Here is a 23,005-nt window from a genome sequence, read left to right as displayed (position 1 = left end):
CACAGCGGCGTCCCCAGCAGTGACACCCCTGCTCTGCTCTGTTTTGCCCTCTTCTGCTCCTCTATTCACAGCTAAAAGCCTGTATCTCCACAAGGAGGTTTGTTCTGGAGGAAGACCTCCGCCCACTTCCAAACTGACTCCCAAACCCCATCCCTCTATCTTCCCATGCTTTAGAAACACCTGACCATTCAGACCCAAATTTACAGCTTATTCACAGAAGAAAGGGAAGCTTCCAACACAGTGATGGTTTTACAGTATTTATTTTGACTATCAGCCTAAACTATCTACAAACTACAAACTACAAACTACTCCTTCCAACCTACAAACTCAAAAGAACAACAAACAACAACGGCCTCTTGCACGGCTAGAATCTTCTGTCAGCCATAAACTGCTGCGCTGCCATGATCAGAGGCGTCAGGCTGGAGGTCGGCTTGGCTGAAGTTATAAACGGATGCTGCCCAAAGAGAAAAAGAACAAATGGACTTCTGCTTTCCTCACAGGCTGAAGCAGCCTTTCTCTGGCTACCAGAGACACAGAGAAACGAGGGCAGTCTGTGCACCTCTGTCTCCCTGTCCAGGACTTTCCTGCCACAGGCAAACATGGCTTCCAGTTCCACAAATGCATGAAGCCAGAGGTCTGCAGCTTAAGGAGATTTAGTCTAATTGTCATTGCAAGGCTCCTTCCAAGCCATGGCAGGCCGGGATTCTCCTTGTTTTTCCTTTGGAAAGCCCCCAGAATGGAGATTCTTAGGAGCGGGGCCCACCTGACGCCTTGGACTTGAGCAGAGGAGGAGCCCCTGGCAGTGGGTAGCTGGCACAGCCTGTAGCTGCTCTGCCTTTTACCTGCAGAAGTTCCTGGGCAGACCAGCGCCTGTCCTCGTCTGTCTCCAGGCAGCAGTGCAGAAAGTCTCGCAACCAAGCCGACTGCTGCCTGGGCTTCTGCAGCTTCGGGGTGCCCCCGGTGCTGATCAGCTGTCGAGCCTAGAGAAGAAGGCAACGCCACACTCCACCTGTCTCCTTCGCACCCAAAACTGCTCACCCACACCCCGCTGGCCAAGCTGCACTCTCACAAGTGGCCCTTTCTTCCCCGCCAGAGGCTGCGACATGCCTTTCCCACCCCAACCAACTGAACCCAAAGCCAGAGGCAACCACAGCCAGTCCAATGTGCAAAGGCTCCTGCCTTCAGCCCTGATTTCATGGGCTGATTGGGAATCAGGAGCAAATCCATCAGCAAAAGCACACTCGGCTTCTCCGAGGACTGACACCAGCTCTACCGCCGCTTTGGAAGAGGGACTTTGGTCTAACTCTACTCTTCCCAAGGATTCTTCCGTAACATGCAGCTTGGCGCTGCTCACTGCTCCCTTAGGCAAAGCTGCCAGCAAGCAAATGGCATCAGCGTACTTTGGGCCGTTCCGAATTCAAGGGCAAGGGGAATAATACAGGGCAAGGAGCACAAGAGACTATGCAGGCCGGGAGCTATGGTCTTCAGGTGTTACCAAGCTTGGCAGGCAGAAGAACGGGGGCAGATTTTCTTAGAGGGACAGGAGCATCTGAGAGAAGTTGCAGCGCACCGTGCGGGAGGTTTCCATCAGGTAAGGAGGAGCTCCTTCCACCATCTCCATCCCCACGATGCCAAAGGACCAGATGTCCACTTTGGGGCCGTAGGGCTTCCTGGTGAAAATTTCAGGCGCCATCCAGTAAGTTGTCCCGACAGCCGATCTGCGTTTGCTCTGCTCAGCCGTGAGCTGAGCAGCGAGGCCAAAATCAGCTGGGGAGAAAAAACACACTCGGATCAAGCCAGCGTGAAGTAGGAAAGCAAAGAGAAGAAGTCCCCACTCTCCCAGTGCCCAAGAAGGCAGTGTGGAATCCAAAGGGAATGCAAACGGGAATGGCATGCTGGCATTCCTAACAGCTGCAGCTGAGGAAATAGCAGATGGGCCACTTAGCAAAAGCCCCCCGTTTCACACAGTGGCTTTTAGTTCCCTGAAGCTCCAGACTGAAACTGCCTTGCTTGCGTGAGGGCACACACAGCCCAAAGCCCCTCCTGACACCTTCTTCCCAGCCACACCGCCCTGCACCTTGTGGCTGTGCTCTGCGCTTGCAGCAGGGCAGCCTGCACTGCCACGGGCACCACTCTTGGGCAACTGGAAGTCACTCAAATGCACCCCCAGCCCACAGCCCACCACGGCTGGGCCTGCCCTTAACAACACCCACCCAGCTTGACAGATCCATCCAAGCCCAGGAGAATGTTGTGGCTTTTGATGTCTCGGTGGATCACTTGCTTGCAGTGAAGGAAATCCAGGCCTTGCAGGCACTGAGGGAGGAAAAACAAACAGGAGATCTGACTTCGTCCCTCATGCAGTGCAGTGGCACATCTGCAAGACTGACTTGCTGGGGGACGCCGAGCCATGGCAGGCAAGGCTGAGGGGAGGGCAAGAGCTTGCTGCTGCAACATGACGACAGCAGTGCCTTTCTAAGAGAGGGTGTATTCGCTTTGAAAGAGAAAGGGCAATGCTTTTTCTGGCCAGTGCCCTGCAAACACAGACTGAAGGAGCACCGCTGCAGTGCCTGTGCTCTCTCCAGCCAGATGACAGCAAATGCCTTTGCAAATGCCCCTTTGGGTGCAAAGCTCTCCTTGGAGGCTGAGCTCTGGCAGAGTCCTGTGAGTGTCTCTTTGTCTTTGCCACTCGGTTGACACTGTGCCACCAGCACGGCTGCTCTTACAGGGAAGGAATGCAGCACACACAGCCAGCAGGCAAGTGTTTGCAGAGGCCAACGCAAACAAACGCACTAGAAGAAGGGCCCGCACCTTGGCAGGCCCTCCAGATGCACTTGCCCCTGCTCTGCCAGTCACAAGAGATAGGCAGAAAGGAAGCTCGGAAGATGAAATCAATCCTCCCCTTCCCACCCATTCCACCCAAGCCATTGCAAGCACCAACGCAATCCCTTACCTCGCGGGAGACAGCTGCTATCTCTCCTTCTGCCATTTGGATCTCCCTAATGACATCGTGCAAAGACCCTCCGTCCAAGTATTCCATCACGAGCCAGAGTTCCTCGTGCAGCAGGTAGCTGAAAGGAGGAAACAACCACCTGCAGGTGAATGCGTGCGCTTGCGTGACCTGATGGACCCTTTTGTCCGTGTCTCTCTCCGAGGAAGACAGGACGAAGGGAATAGGCATTCACAAGGCTCTACAGGGCTTGAACTCTGTGCAGTAGAAAAGGCTGCTCGGTATGCACAGCTGTGCAACAGGCCATGGGAAATACCATCTCCAGTGCTTTGTCAGAACTCAAGAACCTTGGGGGAAAAATCAAACACCAAACCCAACAGGACAATGGGCACGGAGGGCAGGAACTTGGAGGCTGCTGACTCAGTAAAATTGGGCCGAGACCTGGTCTTTGAAAGCGCACTTCAAACTAGATATGCCGCAAAAGATAAATGCAGCCCCCATGCAAACTCCTCCAAGATGCTGTGGATCAGCCCAGAAAGGGGAAGGAATTAACAGCTCCACCCTCTGCCAGCAACCAAAGGAGTGCTTGAACCTCTGGCTTGCAGCACGTCAGTGACCCTTCACGGCAGAAGAGCAGAACCACTCACCTGTCTACATAGTTCACCACATTGGCGTTCTTATTGTCCCGCATGACCTGGATTTCATTCACGCACAGTTCGTTGCTCTTCACTTGCAACAGACTGATTTTCTTTATGGCCACCTAAAACGACATGCAAACCATGGATCAAAGAAGTCGATGGCACAGGAACACAAGGCCAACAGGGACACTGTGATTTTGGGATGATACAGCTGCGCTGTGCCAAAATGCCTTGGGACTGGACATCAGAGGAACCGGAAGCTGAGCTTGCAAGAGCCCTTTACACTGCTTCCTTGGTCGCCACTCCCAGGACACACAGCCAGAAACCCTTTGCCTTGCAAACCTGGCAGAAACACAGTCTCAACTCTCCAGCTCAAAGCTCTAACCGCCCTCGCTGCACCCACATTCTTCCCCCAGGGCCTCACTTTATCATCCCCATTTTGAATTCACGCACCACTTGCAAGCAGGAAACAACTTAGGCCTAGGAAAAATGGAGCAAAACTCCTGGGAAAGCTTGGCCATTTCTAGGGGGCTTGATCATTACTCCGGTGGCCACCGGCATTCTTCACTGCACAACAACAGGGCAAACCCTTACAGATATGACAGATAAAATGCCGCCCTACAAACATCCTGACCGTCCCCCCCAGCCCACCCCACACCCCCCAGAGAAATAAAAACCGACAGATTTTATGGAAAAATTGTTGTCATGATGAGAACATCATTAAGGACACATCAAAAAAAAACAAGGCTAGCACATCCTCACTTCAGCAATTTTCCATTTGTTCTGCTAAAATGCTTTTTAGCACACCAGTGACATTTGCAATTCCTGACTGATTCTAAAAAGAAATAGCTCATGCCTTGATCCTCTAGCGATACACACCAGGCTCTGAGCAGGGCTTAGGCCCTCGAGAGACTCCTTGCAGACCTCTCTCTCTAAGCACAGTTCCCAAGGGCAGCACTGCACGTGCCTAAGGAACTACCATCAAAATTCCCATGGATTTGCTGACAGCGCGAAAGGAGAACTCGGGAACCGCAAGCCAAAGCCCCAAAGGGCACCGCCATTCTCTAAGACACCGCCTTGCCACTAAGAACCAGCTAGCGTGTCCTCCTCAGAAAGACAGCCCTTGGCCTCCTTGCATTGCTTGCGGCAGCTCAGAAGGACACAGTCTGTCCCCACTGGGCTTGGCAGGCAGACCCTGCTCTGCACTTCAGTTGCCTTTGCAGCAAAGCTCTACTGGCGACCCAAAGCTCAGGCACAGCTCACAGCACAGGGGAGGGCACTCGAGAGCTGCACAAGCTGCAGCACCGCTTGACACTTACCTCTTCTCCTGTGGCAGTCTCCACTGCTGTGCACACAGTGCCGAAACCCCTAGAAACAAAACAGCAGCAGAGAAAGGAGAAGTCCTTTAGTCCCTGCAGAAGCCAGACACTGTGGCCCAAGGAGGAAAAAGAGGCCAGGGACAAACAGCAAATGCACCGCGACACATTCTGCTCTGGCTCCTTTCCCCCTTTCTCTTTCTGTGTCCGTGCGTGTCTGTGATTTTTCCAGACACACACACACACACACACACACACACACACACGGCCGTTGGGCCTGCTCACACTTCTCCTTGCAGTGGATGTGCCACACTCAGGCACCTCCACACAGGCCTTCTGAGAAGCCTGAAGCCATGTCACAGACATCAGAAGAAAACCTCTCAACACACATCCTTTCTGCAGCTGACAAGGAAAGTAGTCTCCAGCCACAGCTGCAGCCACAGGCAGAGCAGGCACAGGTCTCCACTGCTGCACACACAAATGGAGAAGTGCTCAAAGCAGAAGATCCTCAGACAGCTGCCTTCTGGCTCCAGAGCCATGGGCAGCTGCTTCTCTTGGGTGCAGCAGACACAGGAAGCACTCTACTTTTCAGGGGACTTCTTCTACATTTGGCTCCTCCCAGAGGAAATGTTGCAAATCAATCCCACTGACAGTCAGCAGAGCTGGCTTTCAGTAGGGAATAGCTTGGTGCTTTCTTTGCAGGAAAGGCCGCAACCCCACGGGATCCACGAGGGCTCTCCCCTCAGGCACTCGATGCCTTTTCCTCTAGAGTGCATTGGCATTGGACACTGGCCTGAAGCTTTGGCTTTTGCCACCTCAGCTACAAAAGAGAGCTGCTTCTTTTGTGTCTGCTTTTGGGCTCTAGACTAGCTAGGTGGTCATCCTGACCACTGAACCTTGTTTTCAGCAAAACGCTGGAACAAAGCTTCCTGAGAGCTGTTCCCTGACAGCCCGCAGCTGCTACCTTGACCTTGGAGGCAATGAAGTTTTTCCTCCTTTCATTGCCACGGATCCTGTATCCTTTTGGGACACAGAGAAATGATTTGTCCCAAGAAAAGCGGCAAGAGGGGGAAAGACACTTGAGGGACAGGAGATGTGCCAGGTGCTGCTCCTTGCTGCAGAAAGGACCATTCCAGCATCCAGGTGTCTTTGCCATGCCTTCAGACCACAGCTATCAATGCTGACCAAAACTGAGACATAGCAGCGTCTCAGCGCAGCGTCTGCACAGCTTTGCAGCTTGCCTGACATCACTCCGGCGACAGGTGACAGCAGCAAAGTACACAGCCCCTCCCTTTGAAGAAGCACCTGTGGCTGCACTCACCCTTTGCCAATAATTTCCAGTTCTGTATATTTAGCCTCCGGATCTCCTTCGCTCACCAGCATCCCTGTAAAAACCCAAAGGAAAGATGCTCACTTCAAAACTGAGATGCCAGCCTGCAGCAGATCACCAAGGCAGCCCCACTCTCTGGCACACTGGGCCCTTTCAACTCCCTCACTGGACAAACAACAACACCATTGCCGCACCAGCACCACCAGCAGCACCACCAAAACAACAGCAGCAGGACAAGCAGCTCTGCAGCACATACGGTCTGCACTAAACTAGAAGCCTAAACTAAAATCTAAGCACGTGGAGAAACAGTCCAAGGACACAGAGATCAGAAGGCCACGACCAAGACAAGTGAGTGTGGTCTATAAAACCCAAACCTTTCTGTTCTTGGCCATGAACACTCTGTGCCATTCAACAAAAGCTGGCATCCTTGCAAGCAGCAAAGGCACCTTGGCTTCTGCAATCAATTTGTATCAACAGCTGCCCGCTCCAGAAGCGGAAGAATAGTGCCCAGTGCTTCCAGCAGAGGCATGATCTCTGCCTTGAAGCAGCACTTTACCTAAACAATGCCTTTCTGGCTTGCAAGAGCAGCAGCAGCAGCTGATGTTGCAACCTATTGCCATGGGCCTTAACAATGAGGTTCCTCAGCCTTCAGGAGAGGCTATGATCTGAAGATGACCTTGGCTGCGCCCCACAGGAGCTGGGCCCCACAGGAGCTCCCTGAAGTCGCCTCATTCACAAGGTCCCGGCCTCCTGCTCAGCCACAAACCATCTCTCTTTTGCCTTTTGTACTGAGGCAAGCTCAGGCAAAGCCAAAGCACGCCAGGCTGCCCTCAGAGGCAGCAGCAAGAGCCCGCTGTTCCTTCAGCACCTCCAAGCACAACAACAGCTCCTGTGTGGAGGCCGCAGCAGCCGACACTCAGCCCAGCAGGAACTGCAGGTGGGACAGCTCACGCTGACACACGATCACACAGGGCACTGCTCCAGCACACAGGCATCACAAAGGACATACTCAGCAGGGCCAGGCACTCGTCCTCTGTCCTCTCTCTAAGCAGCTGCTCCATGCTGCCCGAGGAACTACTTGTGCTCCAGGTGCACGAGCTGCTCGCGCTTGACTTTCCAGCTTGGGGACAGGAGGCTTCTTCAGAGCCGGCAGCTGCAGCTCGTGCCGGCGCCAGGCCAGAGGAAGTGGAGCTCTGGGACAAGAAACAAATTTGGGTCACAAACACGCCTGCCACAGATGCCCCTCCAATCCCATTTCAAATGCAAGTTCCTTGGAAGATGCTGCTGGCCACATCCTGGGCTCTTCACCTCTCGGCTTTTGCTGCCCCCTTCTCTCACACAAGGCGCAAATTCCAAAGGCTGCTTTTACCCGATGCACAACATGACCCCAAAGACACCGCTGACCAAAGCAGGCGCTTACTGATGTTGGCTGCTCAGGCCGTGGGCTGACAGCAGGGACAGGTTCATTAGCACCTTCCTCCTCTTCAGCCTCTTCCTTGACTCCAATTTCAGCAAGAGCAGGGGCTGGTGCTGCCCTTGGGCTCTGGGCACAGACAGCAGCGGGAGGGACAGGAAAGAACCTGTCATTCAGAACCTGACAGATATTCAGCTACAGGCCCCTGCTGCAGCTTAGCTGCTCCTTGAGCTCCCCACAGCTGCTGATGAGCAGGGCCAGGTCCCTCCAGGGGACAGTGGCTCCTCCATATCCTGCAAGGCTGTCAAGTGCATCTTTGCATGGCTCTCCTCACCAGAGATAGGGAGCCTGCACAGCCACTGGCCACCAAGGGCCTCACTTGTACCCCAGCAGCATCCCAAGACACCCTAATGCTACCTCTTGTCTCTTGCTAAGAGGAATTCACAGCCCCTATCAGAGTGGTGGGGAACGGATGCCTAAATGTCCAAGTTCCACACCCCTTTCCCAGGGGTGAAACACTCTGCAAGTGCCAGAAAGATTCCAGCCTGACTCAGCATCTTCAACTACGCAGGGGAGGTGCTGTCTGATCAAAAACTTCCAGCTCTCCTTTGCTCCAGCCACAGGGCCACTCCCAGCTGCCACTTACTGATGCTGGATGCTCAGGCCCCACAGTAGCAGCAGCTGCAGCTTGGTGGGCATCTTCCTCCCCTTTGGCCTCTTCTTCAGGAAGATGCGCAGCCGCAGGAGGCTCTGAGGTTGCTTTTGGGCTCTGCAGACAGACAGCAACGGGAGGGACAGGCAACCTTCTTGATATTCAGCTCTAGAACCCAGATGCACTAAGGAGGAATCATCTGGATTCTAAGTTGCTCAGCCTCCAGCTAATTGGACCAATCAGAGCAGACTGCGCTCTCTTGCACAGGAGAAATTCCATCATGGATTCAAGCAACGAGCAACCCCACTTTCCACTGCTTAAAAGCTCTGAAATGGAACTGGGCAAAACAGACACACATCCTCCACACATTGCTGCTGCTGCTGCTGCTCCTGCTGCTGCTGCTGCAGAGAGCCCGCACTGTACTTTCATTCATCCAAGCAGGCTGGCACTGGACTGCAGCAGGCCCAGCTCACAGCTTGCTCCACAGCTGTCCAATGCTACCAACGCCAAAGGCTCCTTTCCCACTCACCCAAGGGCTGGATTCTCTCCAGGCACGGGCGATGTGACCTGCAACACACAAAGGAAAAAGAGCCCCATGCTGTGAGAAAACTGCCCGCTCTGGGAAAACCCACCAAAAAGTCAACCCAAAGACAGAGCATATTGCTTTCACTCCATGCCTCCAGCAGCAAGCCTCGTGTCACACAGCAAGCAAGACAACAGCACAAAGGATTGCCTCGTGTCTGTCTTTTGTCCTCTTTGGCCACTCAAGCCCCAGAAACCTGAGGCCCATGAAGTCCAAGTTCTGAAACAGTCATTGTTTCTGCCCTGCCCCACCCAGCAGGAGCTACAGCTCGTCTCCTTCCTGTATTTCAGTTTTCTGAAGAGATGCACGCGTCAGTTGCCACGAGCTTGCTGAAAACTTTTGTCCCGAAACGCTTCAGTCCAAGCTCTTTAGCCATGGTGGCAGTTCTAATGTGACGCCGCACAGCAACACCTCCTGTGCCCAGCAGCATACAGGAACTTGTCTGAAATGTCTATTTCAAGGGCCTTTCCCAAGCTGATTCTGTGATTTCCTCACAGAGGGAAGGGCTCTTTCAGCACACAGGAACTGTCAAGTCCCACACACCTGTGCTGGGATGGGGGAATGCAGACAAGAAGAGGCTTCTCCTGAGTCCTGGAGAGCAGCGCAGTTTTTCCAAGCGCTCCTTCTAAGCTCTCCCTGTCTTCCCCTCTTAGAAGTTGTCATTCTTGAGCCAGCAAACGCAGGAGATTCCAGACTCCACTGCCACAGGCCATGCCGTGTGGGGAGAAGAAGCCCAGCAGGCTACATTACAAATGCAGCCCACGCCCCGCTGGCTAGAGACACCCCCTTGTCAGCTGCAGCTGCTGACAGCAGCTTTACCCAACAAAAGGCCTCTTCATGGCCTTTGGCCTTCCATCTGCTGCACCGAATAGAAGCGCCTACTTACGTGCCAGGTGGGTGAAAAAGTAGCCAGAATAAGCCACGGTAAAAGCTGTGCAAACTGCAGCACACACTCTCTCCATGGCGGGAGCTATGCTGCTCAAGTCGGCACCAGACAGCACTTGTGGGGACAAACAAAAATCCTGCGAGAGCTCTCAGGGTGCAGCTGGCTGTCAGAGACCTCGTCGATCAGCAGGTTGCACCTGCAGGGAGCATGCCAAAGAGCTGCTCTGCCCACTGAGGCCTCCCGTGCCTGGGCACAGCAACTTTGCCTTGACAGCGCTGGGATGCGGCCGCTGACATCACAATAGCAGCTGCTCTAGGCTGCCTTGTGAAGTCACACCGAGAAGCACACCTTCTCACTTCAGCTAAGGCCAAAAGGCACCTGCAAAGTTCTCCTCTGCTACAAAGCAACACAAAAAGCCCGCCTAGTCCATAAGCTGTTGCTCAAGGCATCTGGGAGTAACACCAAGAACACAGGAAGCCCTTGTAGCCCACGCTGAGAAGCTGAACACGGAGGAGGGACCATGATGATGTGAGGAGAAACCAAAAAAGAGAACAGCACCTTTGGCCACTCATTGTCCTGTGTTAAATCATGAGGCTTGATGCAGGTGGGGCTCTAAAAGGCAGCATCAATGGAAATCCCCCCTTCAATGCCAGCTGTGGGACAAAACCTCAGGAAGGCCTTTCAGAGCCCTTCTTCCTCACTTGTTTGCTGCAGAACAAGGTGGGACAAGGCCTAAAAAGGTACATTGATGAAAACATGGAAAGCTAAGCAACACATCCACTAAAATCACATCATCCTCCTGCTGCACTGCTGTGGCATTTCCAAGGAGGCTCGCCCATCTGAGGTGCACCTCAGGGAGCTTCCCTGGGCAAACGTGTGCCTCAGAGGGAGCTGCCTGCTGCAGATGGGAAGGAAGGAAGAAAGGAAGGAAAAAAAGAAAGAAAGAAAGGAAGGAAGGAAAAGAAAGAAAGAAAGAAAGAAAGGGAGGAAGGAAGAAAGAAAGAAAGAAAGAAAGAAAGAAAGAAAGAAAGAAAGAAAGAAAGAAAGAAAGAAAGAAAGAAAGAAAGAAAGAAAGAAAGAAGGAAAGAAAGAAAGAAAGAAAGAAAGAAAGAAAGAAAGAAAGAAAGAAAGAAAGAAAGAAAGAAAGAAAGAGAGAAAGAAAGAAAGAAAGAAAGAAAGAAAAAGAAAGAAAGAAAGAAAGAGAATAGAAGGTACCAGCATCATCGCTGTGGGCCGAGTCCCAAAGTGCTGGAAGGAGTAAAGCAGTGCGCCCAAGTGGGCTGGTCCCAGAAAAACTGAAGTTTTGAGGCAGAGACCAAATAGATCACGTGCTGGAGCAGCTACGGGAAGGCAGGCTGAGGAAAACAGAAAAACCACCGCCATTCCAAAACGTGGGTGCTTCCTTCTCCCTCCTCCTCTTGCATTCCAACCTCTTTTGCTCTATTTGCCATGTTGTGGTTTAAGCCCAGGCAGCAAGCAAGTGCCACACACAGCCATTCTCACTCAATGCCCGGTCACCAGCAGGCTGGCCTGTGCAGAGAATTGGAAGGGTAGAAGCTGGAAAATTGCCAGGTGCAGAAAACAATTGAGCTGCATAGGGAATGCAGAAGCCTCATGCATAGGCCAAGAAACCCCTTTGAACTCATTCCCCATTTCCCAAGGGGAGGCAGGTGTTTCACATCTCCAGGACATCAGGGACCCCTCAAGCCTCACAGTGACTTGAGAAGACAAATGCCATCACTCCAAACATCCTTCCTCCTGCAGGCACCCAGCTTGAAATACTGAGCAGCATGTGGGATGGTCAGGAATATCTCTTTGGCCACTTTGGGTCCCCTGCCCTGGCTGTGTCTCCTGCCAGCCTCGTGTGCAGCATGACCCCAGGGAGCTCTGTCTGGGCAGCTCCTTCCCTAGTGCGGGGTGCCCAGCTGACACAGCCCTTGGCTCACACAGATCCAAACTGCAGAACTTTTCATCCCTCATCTTGGCCTCAGTTCCCGTAGGAGAACGCACGTTCCTGCTGGACACTCACCTGCGCCTGAGCCTGTGGAGAAGCCTGGCTGCCTTCCTTTCTGCCCAGGGCAGCACAGACACTCCCAAACTTTCCCAGCAGCTGCCACACAACCACAGCCACAGCAGCGTCCCCAGCAGTGACACCCCTGCTCTGCTCTGTTTTGCCCTCTTCTGCTCCTCTATTCACAGCTAAAAGCCTGTATCTCCACAAGGAGGTTTGTTCTGGAGGAAGACCTCCGCCCACTTCCAAACTGACTCCCAAACCCCATCCCTCTATCTTCCCATGCTTTAGAAACACCTGACCATTCAGACTCAAATTTACAGCTTATTCACAGAAGGAAGGGAAGCTTCCAACACAGTGATGGTTTTACAGTATTTATTTTGACTATCAGCCTAAACTGTCTACAAACTACAAACTACAAACTACTCCTTCCAACCTACAAACTCAAAAGAACAACAAACAACAACGGCCTCTTGCACGGCTAGAATCTTCTGTCAGCCATAAGCTGCTGCGCTGCCATGATCAGAGGCGTCAGGCTGGAGGTCGGCTTGGCTGAAGTTACAAACGGATGCTGCCCAAAGAGAAAAAGAACAAATGAACTTCTGCTTTCCTCACAGGCTGAAGCAGCCTTTCTCTGGCTACCAGAGACACAGAGAAACGAGGGCAGTCTGTGCACCTCTGTCTCCCTGTCCAGGACTTTCCTGCCACAGGCAAACATGGCTTCCAATTCCACAAATGCATGAAGCCAGAGGTCTGCAGCTTAAGGAGATTTAGTCTAATTGTCATTGCAAGGCTCCTTCCAAGCCATGGCAGGCTGGGATTCTCCTTGTTTTTCCTTTGGAAAGCCCCCAGAATGGAGATTCTTAGGAGCGGGGCCCACCTGACGCCTTGGACTTGAGCAGAGGAGGAGCCCCTGGCAGTGGGTAGCTGGCACAGCCTGTAGCTGCTCTGCCTTTTACCTGCAGAAGTTCCTGGGCAGACCAGCGCCTGTCCTCGTCTGTCTCCAGGCAGCAGTGCAGAAAGTCTCGCAACCAAGCCGACTGCTGCCTGGGCTTCTGCAGCTTCGGGGTGCCCCCGGTGCTGATCAGCTGTCGAGCCTAGAGAAGAAGGCAACGCCACACTCCACCTGTCTCCTTCGCACCCAAAACTGCTCACCCACACCCCGCTGGCCAAGCTGCACTCTCACAAGTGGCCCTTTCCTCCCCGCCAGAGGCTGCGACATGCCTTTCCCACCCCAACCAACTGAACCCAAAGCCAGAGGCAACCACAGCCAGTCCAATGTGCAAAGGCTCCTGCCTTCAGCCCTGATTTCATGGGCTGATTGGGAATCAGGAGCAAATCCATCAGCAAAAGCACACTCGGCTTCTCCGAGGACTGACACCAGCTCTACCGCCGCTTTGGAAGAGGGACTTTGGTCTAACTCTACTCTTCCCAAGGATTCTTCCGTAACATGCAGCTTGGCGCTGCTCACTGCTCCCTTAGGCAAAGCTGCCAGCAAGCAAATGGCATCAGCGTACTTTGGGCTGTTCCTAATTCAAGGGCAAGGGGAATAATACAGGGCAAGAAGCACAAGAGACTATGCAGGCCGGGAGCTATGGTCTTCAGGTGTTACCAAGCTTGGCAGGCAGAAGAACGGGGGCAGATTTTCTTAGAGGGACAGGAGCATCTGAGAGAAGTTGCAGCGCACCGTGCGGGAGGTTTCCATCAGGTAAGGAGGAGCTCCTTCCACCATCTCCATCCCCACGATGCCAAAGGACCAGATGTCCACTTTGGGGCCGTAGGGCTTCCTGGTGAAAATTTCAGGCGCCATCCAGTAAGTAGTCCCGACAGCCGATCTGCGTTTGCTCTGCTCAGCCGTGAGCTGAGCAGCGAGGCCAAAATCAGCTGAGGAGAAAAAACACACTCGGATCAAGCCAGCGTGAAGTAGGAAAGCAAAGAGAAGAAGTCCCCACTCTCCCAGTGCCCAAGAAGGCAGTGTGGAATCCAAAGGGAATGCAAACGGGAATGGCATGCTGGCATTCCTAACAGCTGCAGCTGAGGAAATAGCAGATGGGCCACTTAGCAAAAGCCCCCCGTTTCACACAGTGGCTTTTAGTTCCCTGAAGCTCCAGACTGAAACTGCCTTGCTTGCGTGAGGGCACACACAGCCCAAAGCCCCTCCTGACACCTTCTTCCCAGCCACACCGCCCTGTACCTTGTGGCTGTGCTCTGCGCTTGCAGCAGGGCAGCCTGCACTGCCACGGGCACCACTCTTGGGCAACTGGAAGTCACTCAAATGCACCCCCAGCCCACAGCCCACCACGGCTGGGCCTGCCCTTAACAACACCCACCCAGCTTGACAGATCCATCCAAGCCCAGGAGAATGTTGTGGCTTTTGATGTCTCGGTGGACCACTTGCTTGCAGTGAAGGAAATCCAGGCCTTGCAGGCACTGAGGGAGGAAAAACAAACAGGAGATCTGACTTCGTCCCTCATGCAGTGCAGTGGCACATCTGCAAGACTGACTTGCTGGGGGACGCCGAGCCATGGCAGGCAAGGCTGAGGGGAGGACAAGAGCTTGCTGCTTCAACATGACGACAGCAGTGCCTTTCTAAGAGAGGGTGTATTCGCTTTGAAAGAGAAAGGGCAATGCTTTTTCTGGCCAGTGCCCTGCAAACACAGACTGAAGGAGCACCGCTGCAGTGCCTGTGCTCTCTCCAGCCAGATGACAGCAAATGCCTTTGCAAATGCCCCTTTGGGTGCAAAGCTCTCCTTGGAGGCTGAGCTCTGGCAGAGTCCTGTGAGTGTCTCTTTGTCTTTGCCACTCGGTTGACACTGTGCCAGCAGCACGGCTGCTCTTACAGGGAAGGAATGCAGCACACACAGCCAGCAGGCAAGTGTTTGCAGAGGCCAACGCAAACAAACGCACTAGAAGAAGGGCCCGCACCTTGGCAGGCCCTCCAGATGCACTTGCCCCCGCTCTGCCAGTCACAAGAGATAGGCAGAAAGGAAGCTCGGAAGATGAAATCAATCCTCCCCTTCCCACCCATTCCACCCAAGCCATGGCAAGCACCAACGCAATCCCATACCTCGCGGGAGACAGCTGCTATCTCTCCTTCTGCCATTTGGATCTCCCTAATGACATCGTGCAAAGACCCTCCGTCCATGTATTCCATCACGAGCCAGAGTTCCTCGTGCAGCAGGTAGCTGAAAGGAGGAAACAACCACCTGCAGGTGAACGCGTGCGCTTGCGTGACCTGATGGACCCTTTTGTCCGTGTCTCTCTCCGAGGAAGACAGGACGAAGGGAATAGGCATTCACAAGGCTCTACAGGGCTTGAACTCTGTGCAGTAGAAAAGACTCCTTGGTATGCACAGCTGTGCAACAGGCCATGGGAAATACCATCTCCAGTGCTTTGTCAGAACTCAAGAACCTTGGGGGAAAAATCAAACAGCAAACCCAACAGGACAATGGGCACGGAGGGCAGGAACTTGGAGGCTGCTGACGCAGTAAAATTGGGCCGAGACCTGGTCTTTGAAAGCGCACTTCAAACTAGATATGCCGCAAAAGATAAATGCAGCCCCCATGCAAACTCCTCCAAGATGCTGTGGATCAGCCCAGAAAGGGGAAGGAATTAACAGCTCCACCCTCTGCCAGCAACCAAAGGAGTGCTTGAACCTCTGGCTTGCAGCACGTCAGTGACCCTTCACGGCAGAAGAGCAGAACCACTCACCTGTCTACATAGTTCACCACATTGGCGTTCTTATTGTCCCGCATGACCTGGATTTCATTCACGCACAGTTCGTTGCTCTTCACTTGCAACAGACTGATTTTCTTTATGGCCACCTAAAACGACATGCAAACCATGGATCAAAGAAGTCGATGGCACAGGAACACAAGGCCAACAGGGACACTGTGATTTTGGGATGATACAGCTGCGCTGTGCCAAAATGCCTTGGGACTGGACATCAGAGGAACCGGAAGCTGAGCTTGCAAGAGCCCTTTACACTGCTTCCTTGGTCGCCACTCCCAGGACACACAGCCAGAAACCCTTTGCCTTGCAAACCTGGCAGAAACACAGTCTCAACTCTCCAGCTCAAAGCTCTAACCGCCCTTGCTGCACCCACATTCTTCCCCCAGGGCCTCACTTTATCATCCCCATTTTGAATTCACGCACCACTTGCAAGCAGGAAACAACTTAGGCCTAGGAAAAATGGAGCAAAACTCCTGGAAAACCTTGGCCATTTCTAGGGGGCTTGATCATTACTCCGGTGGCCACCGGCATTCTTCACTGCACAACAACAGGGCAAACCCTTACAGATATGACAGATAAAATGCCGCCCTACAAACATCCTGACCGTCCCCCCCAGCCCACCCCACACCCCCCAGAGAAATAAAAACCGACAGATTTTATGGAAAAATTGTTGTCATGATGAGAACATCATTAAGGACACATCAAAAAAAAACAAGGCTAGCACATCCTCACTTCAGCAATTTTCCATTTGTTCTGCTAAAATGCTTTTTAGCACACCAGTGACATTTGCAATTCCTGACTGATTCTAAAAAGAAATAGCTCATGCCTTGATCCTCTAGCGATACACACCAGGCTCTGAGCAGGGCTTAGGCCCTCGAGAGACTCCTTGCAGACCTCTCTCTCTAAGCACAGTTCCCAAGGGCAGTACTGCACGTGCCTAAGGAACTACCATCAAAATTCCCATGGATTTGCTGACAGCACGAAAGGAGAACTCGGGAACCGCGAGCCAAAGCCCCAAAGGGCACCGCCATTCTCTAAGACACCGCCTTGCCACTAAGAACCAGCTAGCGTGTCCTCCTCAGAAAGACAGCCCTTGGCCTCCTTGCATTGCTTGCAGCAGCTCAGAAGGACACAGTCTGTCCCCACTGGGCTTGGCAGGCAGACCCTGCTCTGCACTTCAGTTGCCTTTGCAGCAAAGCTCTAGTGGCGACCCAAAGCTCAGGCACAGCTCACAGCACAGGGGAGGGCACTCGAGAGCTGCACAAGCTGCAGCACCGCTTGACACTTACCTCTTCTCCTGTGGCAGTCTCCACTGCCGTGCACACAGTGCCAAAACCCCTAGAAACAAAACAGCAGCAGAGAAAGGAGAAGTCCTTTAGTCCCTGCAGAAGCCAGACACTGTGGCCCAAGGAGGAAAAAGAGGCCAGGGACAAACAGCAAATGCACCGCGACACATTCTGCTCTGGCTCCTTTCCCCCTTTCTCTTTCTGTGTCCGTGCGTGTCTGTGATTTTTCCAGACACACACACACACACACACACACACACATGGCCGTTGGGCCTGCTCACACTTCTCCTTGCAGTGGATGTGCCACACTCAGGCACCTCCACACAGGCCTTCTGAGAAGCCTGAAGCCATGTCACAGACATCAGAAGAAAACCTCTCAACACACATCCTTTCTGCAGCTGACAAGGAAAGTAGTCTCCAGCCACAGCTGCAGCAACAGGCAGAGCAGGCACAGGTCTCCACTGCTGCACACACAAATGGAGAAGTGCTCAAAGCAGAAGATCCTCAGACAGCTGCCTTCTGGCTCCAGAGCCATGGGCAGCTGCTTCTCTTGGGTGCAGCAGACACAGGAAGCACTCTACTTTTCAGGGGACTTCTTCTACATTTGGCTCCTCCCAGAGGAAATGTTGCAAATCAATCCCACTGACAGTCCGCAGAGCTGGCTTTCAGTAGGGAATAGCTTGGTGCTTTCTTTGCAGGAAAGGCCGCAACCCCACGGGATCCACGAGGGCTCTCCCCTCAGGCACTCGATGCCTTTTCCTCTAGAGTGCATTGGCATTGGACACGGGCCTGAAGCTTTGGCTTTTGCCACCTCAGCTACAAAAGAGAGCTGCTTCTTTTGTGTCTGCTTTTGGCTTCTAGACTAGCTAGGTGGTCATCCTGACCACTGAACCTTGTTTTCAGCAAAACGCTGGAACAAAGCTTCCTGAGAGCTGTTCCCTGACAGCCCGCAGCTGCTACCTTGACCTTGGAGGCAATGAAGCTTTTCCTCCTTTCATTGCCACGGATCCTGTATCCTTTTGGGACACAGAGAAATGATTTGTCCCAAGAAAAGCGGCAAGAGGGGGAAAGACACTTGAGGGACAGGAGATGTGCCAGGTGCTGCTCCTTGCTGCAGAAAGGACCATTCCAGCATCCAGGTGTCTTTGCCATGCCTTCAGACCACAGCTATCAATGCTGACCAAAACTGAGACATAGCAGCGTCTCAGCGCAGCGTCTGCACAGCTTTGCAGCTTGCCTGACATCACTCCGGCGACAGGTGACAGCAGCAAAGTACACAGCCCCTCCCTTTGAAGAAGCACCTGTGGCTGCACTCACCCTTTGCCAATAATTTCCAGTTCTGTATATTTAGCCTCCGGATCTCCTTCGCTCACCAGCGTCCCTGTAAAAACCCAAAGGAAAGATGCTCACTTCAAAACTGAGATGCCAGCCTGCAGCAGATCACCAAGGCAGCCCCACTCTCTGGCACACTGGGCCCTTTCAACTCCCTCACTGGACAAACAACAACACCATTGCCGCACCAGCACCACCAGCAGCACCACCAAAACAACAGCAGCAGGACAAGCAGCTCTGCAGCACATACGGTCTGCACTAAACTAGAAGCCTAAACTAAAATCTAAGCACGTGGAGAAACAGTCCAAGGACACAGAGATCAGAAGGCCACGACCAAGACAAGTGAGTGCGGTCTATAAAACCCAAACCTTTCTGTTCTTGGCCATGAACACTCTGTGCCATTCAACAATTGCTGGCATCCTTGCAAGCAGCAAAGGCACCTTGGCTTCTGCAATCAATTTGTATCAACAGCTGCCCGCTCCAGAAGCGGAAGAATAGTGCCCAGTGCTTCCAGCAGAGGCATGATCTCCGCCTTGAAGCAGCACTTTACCTAAACAATGCCTTTCTGGCTTGCAAGAGCAGCAGCAGCAGCTGATGTTGCAACCTATTGCCATGGGCCTTAACAGTGAGGTTCCTCAGCCTTCAGGAGAGGCTATGATCTGAAGATGACCTTGGCTGTGCCCCACAGGAGCTGGGCCCCACAGGAGCTCCCTGAAGTCGCCTCATTCACAAGGTCCCGGCCTCCTGCTCAGCCACAAACCATCTCTCTTTTGCCTTTTGTACTGAGGCAAGCTCAGGCAAAGCCAAAGCACGCCAGGCTGCCCTCAGAGGCAGCAGCAAGAGCCCGCTGTTCCTTCAGCACCTCCAAGCACAACAACAGCTCCTGTGTGGAGGCCGCAGCAGCCGACACTCAGCCCAGCAGGAACTGCAGGTGGGACAGCTCACGCTGACACACGATCACACAGGGCACTGCTCCAGCACACAGGCATCACAAAGGACATACTCAGCAGGGCCAGGCACTCGTCCTCTGTCCTCTCTCTAAGCAGCTGCTCCATGCTGCCCGAGGAACTACTTGTGCTCCAGGTGCACGAGCTGCTCGCGCTTGACTTTCCAGCTTGGGGACAGGAGGCTTCTTCAGAGCCGGCAGCTGCAGCTCGTGCCGGCGCCAGGCCAGAGGAAGTGGAGCTCTGGGACAAGAAACAAATTTGGGTCAGAAACACGCCTGCCACAGATGCCCCTCCAATCCCATTTCAAATGCAAGCCCCTTGGAAGATGCTGCTGGCCACATCCTGGGCTCTTCACCTCTCGGCTTTTGCTGCCCCCTTCTCTCACACAAGGCGCAAATTCCAAAGGCTGCTTTTACCCGATGCACAACATGACCCCAAAGACACCGCTGACCAAAGCAGGCGCTTACTGATGTTGGCTGCTCAGGCCGTGGGCTGACAGCAGGGACAGGTTCATTAGCACCTTCCTCCTCTTCAGCCTCTTCCTTGACTCCACGTTCAGCAAGAGCAGGGGCTGGTGCTGCCCTTGGGCTCTGGGCACAGACAGCAGCGGGAGGGACAGGAAAGAACCTGTCATTCAGAACCTGACAGATATTCAGCTACAGGCCCCTGCTGCAGCTTAGCTGCTCCTTGAGCTCCCCACAGCTGCTGATGAGCAGGGCCAGGTCCCTCCAGGGGACAGTGGCTCCTCCATATCCTGCAAGGCTGTCAAGTGCATCTTTGCACGGCTCTCCTCACCAGAGATAGGGAGCCTGCACAGCCACTGGCCACCAAGGGCCTCACTTGTACCCCAGCAGCATCCCAAGACACCCTAATGCTACCTCTTGTCTCCTGCTAAGAGGAATTCACAGCCCCTATCAGAGTGGTGGGGAAGGGATGCCTAAATGTCCAAGTTCCACACCCCTTTCCCAGGGGTGAAACACTCTGCAAGTGCCAGAAAGATTCCAGCCCTCAGCATCTTCAACTACACAGGGGAGGTGCTGTCTGATCAAAAACTTCCAGCTCTCCTTTGCTCCAGCCACAGGGCCACTCCCAGCTGCCACTTACTGATGCTGGATGCTCAGGCCCCACAGTAGCAGCAGCTGCAGCTTGGTGGGCATCTTCCTCCCCTTTGGCCTCTTCTTCAGGAAGATGCGCAGCCGCAGGAGGCTCTGAGGTTGCTTTTGGGCTCTGCAGACAGACAGCAATGGGAGGGACAGGCAACCTTCTTGATATTCAGCTCTAGAACCCAGATGCACTAAGGAGGAATCATCTGGATTCTAAGTTGCTCAGCCTCCAGCTAATTGCACCAATCAGAGCAGACTGCGCTCTCTTGCACAGGAGAAATTCCATCATGCATTCAAGCAACGAGCAACCCCACTTTCCACTGCTTAAAAGCTCTGAAATGGAACTGGGCAAAACAGACACACATCCTCCACACATTGCTGCTGCTGCTGCTGCTGCTGCTGCTGCTGCAGAGAGCCCGCACTGTACTTTCATTCATCCAAGCAGGCTGGCACTGGACTGCAGCAGGCCCAGCTCACAGCTTGCTCCACAGCTGTCCAATGCTACCAACGCCAAAGGCTCCTTTCCCACTCACCCAAGGGCTGGATTCTCTCCAGGCACGGGCGATGTGACCTGCAACACACAAAGGAAAAAGAACCCCATGCTGTGAGAAAACTGCCCGCTCTGGGAAAACTCACCAAAAAGTCAACCCACACCAGAGCATATTGCTTTCACTCCATGCCTCCAGCAGCAAGCCTCGTGTCACACAGCAAGCAAGACAACAGCACAAAGGATTGCCTCGTGTCTGTCTTTTGTCCTCTTTGGCCACTCAACCCCCAGAAACCTGAGGCCCATGAAGTCCAAGTTCTGAAACAGTCATTGTTTCTGCCCTGCCCCACCCAGCAGGAGCTACAGCTCGTCTCCTTCCTGTATTTCAGTTTTCTGAAGAGATGCATGCGTCAGTTGCTACGAGCTTGCTGAAAACCTTTGCCCCGTAACACTTCAGCCCAAGCCCTTTAGCCATGGTGGCAGTTCTAATGTGACGCAGCACAGCAGCACCTCCTGTGCCCAGCAGCATACAGGAACTTGTCTGAAATGTCTATTTCAAGGGCCTTTCCCAAGCTGATTCTGTGATTTCCTCACAGAGGGAAGGGCTCTTTCAGCACACAGGAACTGTCAAGTCCCACACACATGTGCTGGGATGGGGGAATGCAAACAAGAAGAGGCTTCCCCTCAGTCCTGGAGAGCAGCGCAGTTTTTCCAAGCGCTCCTTCTAAGCTCTCCCTGTCTTCCCCTCTTAGAAGTTGTCATTCTTGAGCCAGCAAACGCAGGAGATTCCAGACTCCACTGCCACAGGCCATGCCGTGTGGGGAGAAGAAGCCCAGCAGGCTACATTACAAATGCAGCCCACGCCCCGCTGGCTAGAGACACCCCCTTGTCAGCTGCAGCTGCTGACAGCAGCTTTACCCAACAAAAGGCCTCTTCATGGCCTTTGGCCTTCCATCTGCTGCACCGAATAGAAGCGCCTACTTACGTGCCAGGTGGGTGAAAAAGTAGCCAGAATAAGCCACGGTAAAAGCCGTGCAAACTGCAGCACACACTCTCTCCATGGCGGGAGCTATGCTGCTCAAGTCGGCACCAGACAGCACTTGTGGGGACAAACAAAAATCCTGCGAGAGCTCTCAGGGTGCAGCTGGCTGTCAGAGACCTCGTCGATCAGCAGGTTGCACCTGCAGGGAGCATGCCAAAGAGCTGCTCTGCCCACTGAGGCCTCCCGTGCCTGGGCACAGCAACTTTGCCTTGACAGCGCTGGGATGCGGCCGCTGACATCACAATAGCAGCTGCTCTAGGCTGCCTTGTGAAGTCACACCGAGAAGCACACCTTCTCACTTCAGCTAAGGCCAAAAGGCACCTGCAAAGTTCTCCTCTGCTACAAAGCAACACAAAAAGCCCGCCTAGTCCATAAGCTGTTGCTCAAGGCATCTGGGAGTAACACCAAGAACACAGGAAGCCCTTGTAGCCCACGCTGAGAAGCTGAACATGGAGGAGGGACCATGATGATGTGAGGAGAAACCAAAAAAGAGAACAGCACCTTTGGCCACTCATTGTCCTGTGTTAAATCATGAGGCTTGATGCAGGTGGGGCTCTAAAAGGCAGCATCAATGGAAATCCCCCCTTCAGTGCCAGCTGTGGGACAAAACCTCAGGAAGGCCTTTCAGAGCCCTTCTTCCTCACTTGTTTGCTGCAGAACAAGGTGGGACACAGGCCTAAAAAGGTACATTGATGAAAACATGGAAAGCTAAGCAACACATGCACTAAAATCACATCATCCTCCTGCTGCACTGCTGTGGCATTTCCAAGGAGACTCGGCCATCTGAGGTGCACCTCAGGGAGCTTCCCTGGGCAAACGTGTGCCTCAGAGGGAGCTGCCTGCTGCAGATGGGAAGGAAGGAAGAAAGGAAGGAAAAGAAAGAAAGAAAGGAAGGAAGGAAGGAAGGAAAAGAAAGAAAAGAAAGAAAGAGAGAAAGAAAGAAAGAGAGAAAGAAAGAAAAAGAAAGAAAGAAAGAAAGAGAATAGAAGGTACCAGCATCATCGCTGTGGGCCGAGTCCCAAAGTGCTGGAAGGAGTAAAGCAGTGCGCCCAAGTGGGCTGGTCCCAGAGAAACTGAAGTTTTGAGGCAGAGACCAAATAGATCACGTGCTGGAGCAGCTACGGGAAGGCAGGCTGAGGAAAACAGAAAAACCACCGCCATTCCAAAACGTGGATGCTTCCTTCTCCCTCCTCCTCTTGCATTCCAACCTCTTTTGCTCTATTTGCCATGTTGTGGTTTAAGCCCAGGCAGCAAGCAAGTGCCACACACAGCCATTCTCACTCGATGCCCGGTCACCAG

The 23,005-nt window shown here is 53.2% G+C and overlaps 2 protein-coding genes across 2 annotated transcripts; both read right to left on the bottom strand.

Annotated features, from left to right (window-relative positions):
- Nucleotides 1–364: 364 nt before the first annotated feature.
- On the bottom strand, nt 365–9,842 carry LOC134056939 (serine/threonine-protein kinase PAK 3-like). The gene is made up of 11 exons (XM_062513900.1): nt 9,767–9,842; nt 8,771–8,864; nt 7,345–7,424; nt 6,223–6,286; nt 4,905–4,953; nt 3,595–3,707; nt 2,951–3,068; nt 2,214–2,313; nt 1,571–1,767; nt 843–980; nt 365–454 (listed from the first exon to the last, which is right to left on the bottom strand). Exons 1-11 carry the CDS (start codon nt 9,840–9,842, stop codon nt 365–367), a joined length of 1,119 nt encoding a protein of 372 aa, XP_062369884.1.
- Nucleotides 9,843–12,258: 2,416 nt separating this feature from the next.
- Nucleotides 12,259–21,725, bottom strand: LOC134056938 (serine/threonine-protein kinase PAK 3-like). The gene is made up of 11 exons (XM_062513897.1): nt 21,650–21,725; nt 20,655–20,748; nt 19,235–19,314; nt 18,113–18,176; nt 16,799–16,847; nt 15,489–15,601; nt 14,845–14,962; nt 14,108–14,207; nt 13,465–13,661; nt 12,737–12,874; nt 12,259–12,348 (listed from the first exon to the last, which is right to left on the bottom strand). Exons 1-11 carry the CDS (start codon nt 21,723–21,725, stop codon nt 12,259–12,261), a joined length of 1,119 nt encoding a protein of 372 aa, XP_062369881.1.
- Nucleotides 21,726–23,005: the final 1,280 nt, after the last annotated feature.

Source organism: Cinclus cinclus, chromosome Z, assembly GCF_963662255.1.
Source record: "Cinclus cinclus chromosome Z, bCinCin1.1, whole genome shotgun sequence".
NCBI classification, from domain to species: domain Eukaryota; kingdom Metazoa; phylum Chordata; class Aves; order Passeriformes; family Cinclidae; genus Cinclus; species Cinclus cinclus.
This window is presented reverse-complemented; position numbering and strand designations above follow the sequence as displayed.